At 36.9% G+C, this 7,108-nt stretch overlaps 1 protein-coding gene across 1 annotated transcript; it reads right to left on the reverse strand.

The window, feature by feature from the left end:
• Positions 1–1,839: 1,839 nt before the first annotated feature.
• HELRODRAFT_141021 (hypothetical protein) lies at positions 1,840–3,686 on the reverse strand (the record flags this gene model as incomplete). The annotated part of the gene is made up of 4 exons (XM_009028194.1): positions 1,840–2,088; positions 2,225–2,607; positions 2,912–3,126; positions 3,445–3,686. Coding segments are annotated over 4 exons (1,089 nt in total), but the record flags the coding sequence as incomplete, so codon positions are not given.
• Positions 3,687–7,108: the final 3,422 nt, after the last annotated feature.

Here is a 7,108-nt window from a genome sequence, read left to right on the forward strand (position 1 = left end):
TAATTAAAATGCAAAAGTGCCCAGTACTGTTGTTGCGATGACCACGTTTAAATGCAAAGTGATCCCGGTCTAAAACATGCAGTAGCTCTCAAAAAAAAAACTTGAGAGAAAGTGTTTTAACTGCCGTTTAATTTTAATTTAGTATAAGAGTAAAATGTCTAATTTGCTTTATCTACATGAATAAATTATTTAAAAAACCTTGTGAATAAAAATGGCTGCTGTTGTTGCTGCTGGGGCTGTTGTAGCTGTTGAGCCGTGTTGTAGGAAAGTAAGAATGATTCGGCGTTGAAGACAGGTAAGTTGTAAAAGTCATTCAGTTTCTCGTTATAATAATTCAACTCGTCCATTTCTTTCTGCTGGTAATGATCACTCTTTTGTTGTAGTGGAGACTGTTGTCGTTGTTGCTGCTGCTGCTGTTGCAGCTGAAGTGTCGGACTATGAATTTGTTGGTGCGGATGTTGTTGGCAGGCGTGATGGGGCAAGGGACGCTGGATGGAGGGCTGGTTGGTGTGAAGAGAACAATTCTCGCCGAACTATTATTTTGTTTTTAGAAGTTTCATCTCATTATTAGACATTTGAATTTGTATAAAATAAAATGAACGATTAAAAAACGACAAAGCAATTACACACCGGACAAGAAAGCATGGAGTCTGTTAGAGGCAGATCAACCAAAGCCTCGTCATCCACGTTGAAAGAAATGAACTTGTCGTTGAACTTCCGTAAGCTGCTGCTACAGCGGCTGCCGTTGTTTCCGCTGCTGCTGACGATGTTGTTGTAAATTAGGCTTGCTGTGGCATCACTGTAATTGTCCATGTTGTCAAGCTTGTTACTCTCGCGGCTGCCGTTAATTGAAGATTGGTTTTTGAAGGTCGTTCTAGAAGTGTTGGTGTTGTTGGTGTTTGTGTTGTTGATACCGTTAGTGAGGCTGGATGTTGTGTTTCTAACCGTTTCCAACCGACAGTTGTACCGATTTCTGTCTTTCCGGCGTTGACCTTTCATGGAAGCAACTTGCTTTTTCACGCCGAAAACAATTAAACAAACAAGAACGGAGAATATCCAACAGGCCAGGACAATGGCGATGATGATGTTCAAATCAACATTGCCTCTCATGAATATGTTTCCGGTTACTGCTGGAGTAGGAGGGGGATGGATGACGAGGTTTAGAGTTATGGAGGAGTTTTTAGTTGGATCCTCGACGTTGTAGGCCAAAACTTCAAGATGATATACCTTGGGTAGTGTGATGTTTCGGGTGGTTTCAATGATACCTGTCTGCGGTTCGACTTGAAATATATTTTCCTCATTACCCGATATTATAGAAAATGCAAAAATGTCACTAGAAACTGAAACGTCCTTGTCATTGAGGTCAACGGTTGAATTATCATTATTTAAATTTGCTGGCCGGTTGAGCAATATCAGTTGAGTCAGGACCGTTTTACTTTCAACTACAGCAGTGAGAGACATGGTGAAGTTTGTCTCGTTTGGGAACAGAAACACCGGAGCATTAAATTCTCTAATGATGGGCTTCGGTAGATCAATTTGGATGAGGACGTCAACCTTGATATTTGGAAACCAGCGGGAAGGTGGGTTGCCGGCGATTATTGAAAACATAAAGGTCCCACTTTCTGTTAATGCTTTTTTGGCTCTTATTTCGCCATAATTCTCGCTGATGGAGAATTTTTCTTTGATGATGCTGTAGCTTGTTTGGTTGCCGTTGTTGAATGGCTTATAAATAACTCTACCGAAAATTTCAGTTAAATCCTTGTCTTTAGCTCTAACGCGACCAAACAAGTAATTTTCCTCTACAGGTTTCGTTATTGTGAAGTTGTAGAAAAACTTTTCAAAAACAGGGAGGTACTCGTCTACGTCAATGATGTTCAGCTCCAATGAAGCCCTACCGACTTGGCTAGGAGATCCGTGGTCTTGGGCTGTTATATCAAAAAACATTTTCGTCATTTTCTCATAGTCGATGTTTGAGACAGTTCTAACAGTTCCTTCCTCGTCGATACTGAGAACGTTATTCCATTTTTCCTTAAGAGGATGTATCGTGTATGTTATTTCACCATTTTCGCCGGAGTCATTGTCCTTTGCCTGTCATATTAATTTTGGAGATTAAGTAAAATTAAGCAAGTTTTTAAGATTTTATAAAAAAATTTTTTTTGATGTAAAATCTAAAAATTTGAATTTTTTAGTGAGAAATTTATAAAAAAAAATCAGTTAAAAATACCTTCGTTCTTATTATCGGAGATCCAACAGCGAGATTTTCTTCGATGTGCACTTGAAAAGTGTTGAGTTCAAAAATGGGAGCATTGTCATTCACGTCCAGGATGTTTAGATTGAATCTTCTGGCGTTGTTAAGATCCGGCTCTCCGTGATCCTTGCAGACGATAAACCCATCGAATCCTTTCGGGTTTGATTCCCGATCGATTTCTCCGCTAGTTTGTATTACGAAGTTATTGATGTAGGATTGTTTATCGATCTGTACAGTGAAGATGATGGCCGAAGCTGGGAGGGATACGTCCCTGATGTCGCATGCAATCTGACCGTTCCTTCCCTCGTCTCTGTCAACCACGGAGAACCTGGCGACCTCTGTGCCTGGCGGGGAATTTTCTAGCACCTAAAAAAATAATATTTTATTTCAAATTTATTTGATTAAATGTTAACGAAAATTAATTTCTCTATCCGTTTTAAGAAAGGTGGATTTATTTAAAATTTTATGTTATGGTTGCCATAATTCGAAATAGGTTATTAAATAAAACGATAAAAAATGAATGGTTAAAATCTTAAAAAGTCATTAATTGTGAATAAATTGTCGTTTTCAGGTATTCTTAAAATCACAGAACCTGCAAATAAACGACATCATCTTCGGTGGGCATGGCTTGGCTACCGTCAACCTCCCCTTCAAACGCCAAACTGGGGATCGGCTTGAAGTAAATGAACGGCTCGTTATCGTTAACATCCACGATTCTGACCGTCACCGTGGTGTAGGAAGATTTTTTGGAGACTCCCTGATCGGAGGCCATCACGGAGAGATGGATGGGTCCTAAAAGGTGACTCTTCTCGTAGTCCAACGTCTTTTTTAATCGGATAGATCCACTCCCGGAGTCGATGGAGAAATAACTTCCAAATCTGGAGAAATAATTTCCAAATTTAATAACAAATTTCAAAATGAAATTTTATTTTAAAAGTAAAAAACTGTTATTATAAAAATAGAACTAGATATGTTTCTAGATATTAGTATGAACTTTCAATGGTTTAACAAAATAAAACACCGGTATATGAATTTTAAATAGTTTGCCAAAATAAATTTATAGTAAAATCAGAAAAAAAATGCATTTAATAACCTAAAACAAATATTGAATAATGGTAAATAAACGCATAATAATTCATAATACAAATAAAAATAAAATAAAAAAATATCAGAAAAAAAAGATAAATTCGTCAAACTTTTTAAACGTATCATCCGACCATCCGTACTTCACAATTCCATTCATTCCTTCATCAGCGTCGGTAGCCAAGACTCGGATGATTTCAGTCCCAACTTTGGAATTTTCCGGTAAAGAAACGCTATAGTGGGATGATTCAAACTGTGGAGAGTTGTCATTGACATCGACAATTTTGATGATGAGGTCAAGGGTTGTCTGTCTGCTTGACTTGCCGTTGTCTGATGCGACGAGTGTGAACTTGTACAGCTGTTTTTTTTGGTTAGTGCCATCAAATAAATGTACTTTTCATAAGTTTTTTATTTTTTCCTAGATATTTTATTTAAACAAAGTAACTTTTCATGAATATTTTTTGAGATATTTTACAAAAATTGTGAATATCATACAAGATGAACTTATATATGCTACATGAATTCACAAAAATATTCACAAACCTGCTCATGTTCTCTGTCCAGTTTCTCCAACAAGTTCAACTTCAATCCGTGCGTCGACTCATCCACGAAAACTTTTGAGAGGTTGAAGAGGTCATCCCTCATGACGCCCCCACTCCTCACTGACCTCAGCGTGTAAGTTATCTCCCCATTCGGCCCGGCGTCCAGATCTTCAGCCGACGGTAGTTTCAAATAAAATTTTCCCGGTTCAGCCGATTCTAAAATATCCAGAAATAAAGGATTAGGAGTTCCTTCTGGAAATTTGGGACTGTTGTCGTTTACGTCATGAATTGTGACGAGGACTTTTGTGACGAAGTGAGCGAATGGTTGGCGAGTCCCTGCCACAAATATCGGTCCGTTGTTGGACACAGCGTTGACCGAAGTTGTCGTTATGTTCGTGTACACGTCGTACGTTAAAACACACGGATCCTGGTCGGGTTTTAGGTTTTTTGTTAAACTAAATCAGAAATATTTTTTCAAAATTTTGAAGTCATTTAAAAACATGAACGTGACACCAACCCGATAGCGGCAAATGTGGTCTCTATCTATGGTGTTGTTTGTGACGATGAGATTGGTCTTCGTAGTATCAAATCTAAACAATCCATCGTTCTGCTTGAAATAAAATTTCGTCTTCTCACTATAGTTTGGATACGAAGGATGTGGGGAGGAAGAGGAAGAAGATGAGGAAGAGGAAGAAGATGAGGAAGAGGAAGAAGATGAGGAAGAGGAAGAAGATGAGGAGGAGGAGTGAGTGGACTTGACGTTTTCGTTAATGAACCCCAATTTGGTACCTACGAGTTGCTCTTCTTTGATTTCGAATTTTACAACGTTACATTGAACTAATTTGAAGTTGAGTGTGAGAAAAAAAAAAGTTGTCAGAAGAGAGCAGAGAGTTATTGGTAGCTGTTGCTGCTTGGATTTAGTGTTTGTTAACTTTTTCTCCGATCTCCAATTGATTGATGACTTTGTTAACCTTTCTGGTTTTGAGGTTGTTATAGTTGATAATCTTGTTAATGTGGCGATTGAATGCTGTAATTGTTTTCTAGATCTAGACAGCAAATCCATATTCGGCTTATCGTCAGCGTTTAGTCTGTTCATTTTTAATGCTGCGTCGAAGTGTCATCAAACGTTATCTAAAATAAAAAAATGTCTTCAATAAGAACGGTGTAATGGTTTAGGTGCCTGGCGCCTGTGTGCGCTTCTGTTGTAGTGACCAGGTTCAAATGCAATGGGTCCCCTTCCTGTCACATGCATTGAGTGTGATGATTTGTTTCACGTGATGATTTGTTTTATTATTATTTATTAAATTTCAGGAAACATTAATAAAACATTAAGCTTGTGTAAAAATTGTTAATGATATGAGATGACCATCATCACTGTCATCATCAGCTGGAGATCATTGTCATATAAAAATAACTCATATGTGTGTATGTCTGTGCGTGTGTATGTGTGTGTGCGTTCGTATGTGTGTTTGTGTGTGTCTGTCTTCATTTGAGATATATTAAATAAAATCTGTTCACAATCTCCAGTGCAACTACACTTAAGCATGGTAGCAACATCATCAACGTATCAACATCGTAATAATGTGCGTATGTGCGTGCGTGTGTATGTGTGCGTGGTGATGTGTGTGTGTGTGTGTGTGTGTGTGTGTGTGCGTGAATTCATGAAATAATGAGAAATATTTTCAACTGTTTGTCGTGAGAATAATTTGCAAAAAGTTTTTTTTTATTACAACAAGTTTTGAGTTTTCAAACACCATATGACGACGGCGATGTTTAAAATGATGATAATAATATTATTGAACAATAATAATTTTCATATTTCATCACTACTTTTATTATCATTTGGTATGTATTTTTGTACGTATGTGTGTGGGGGGGAGTAGATATGTATTTATCTATGTGTATGTGTACATAGGTGTGTACGTGTAAGTTTGTGTGCGTGTGTGCGTGTGTGTGTGTGCGTGTATATTTTAGTTGGTTCCTCTGATGTTCATAACGTGTTAAACAGGCTTAGCAGTATCTTCATAAGAGGCATTAACAGCATATTCAGCATATTCATAACAGCTTATTTACAGCATATTCTATAAAGACTCTCATATATAATTTTTAAGAAGCAAGTGGAAAATTCTATTTATTGTTCAAAAAAAAATTTATTCTTTTTCTACAAAATTTCTTCAAGATTGTATTTTTAAAGGATAAATATATGCAATAAGCATGCGATAAGCAATCATCTTTAATACTGAAAATATGTGCCAATGAGTTTGGATTAAATCACACAATTTTCTTCCAGTATGTCTTAAAACGTAAGAATTAAATAATTTTACTGCGAGAAAAAATTACATTCACTGATTTTAAGTGTTTTTGAAGTACTTTTTTTATTTAGTAATGATAATAAGATGAAATTATGATGCAAAAGTTTAAAAAAATTTCTGGAATTCGGAAACCAGGATTTGGGAGTCGGATGTTTTTGAGGGGCCGGAATCGTAGTGGGATATTTTCACGACACACTGCTTGTATAATGTATACTTATACACAGTGGGTAGTACCTACTTATGTGGGATCATCCTTCCCCATTCACCAATCTACTTCAGATGCACTGCGTTCACACTCTCGTACTGAGTTGATGACATCAAAAGAAATGGTGATGGTGGTGATGAGGAGAGCAATTAAGACCATGGTGACTGAGACCGATAATGGGAAAAAAGATTAATCGTTTAAAGATAGGAATAGTTTTATGACTAAGAAAAAAATTGAATAGGAGTGTATATATGTATATGTGTGTGTGTTTGTGTGTGTGTGTGTGTGTGTGTGTGTGTGTGTGTGTACGTATGTATATATGTACGTGTGTGTGCGTGCATTTATATAAATTTATCAGTGTTTATTTATACAATGTCATTGTTTAAATGAATATTACCTTGTTATGTAACTGTTTGTTTACATACGTTCAGGTCATTAGGTAGGGAGAGAGGAAGAGAGAGAGAGAGAGAGAAAGAGAGAGAGAGAGAGAGAGAAATGAAAGAAAGAAAATTTTAAAAAGAAAGAAATAAAAGAAAGAGAGGAAGAGAAAAATAGAGAGAGAAAGATAAAACTACAAATTCATCCTTTTTTACATGTGTAAATACAGTGTCATTGTGTGTATGCTAATAAGCGTATGTGTGTGTGTGTGCATGTGTGTATGTGTGTGCATGTGTGTGCATGTGTGTATGTGTGTGTCTGTGTGACGCTAAACTGTACA

Source organism: Helobdella robusta (genome assembly GCF_000326865.2).
Source record: "Helobdella robusta unplaced genomic scaffold HELROscaffold_53, whole genome shotgun sequence".
Classification (NCBI taxonomy): domain Eukaryota; kingdom Metazoa; phylum Annelida; class Clitellata; order Rhynchobdellida; family Glossiphoniidae; genus Helobdella; species Helobdella robusta.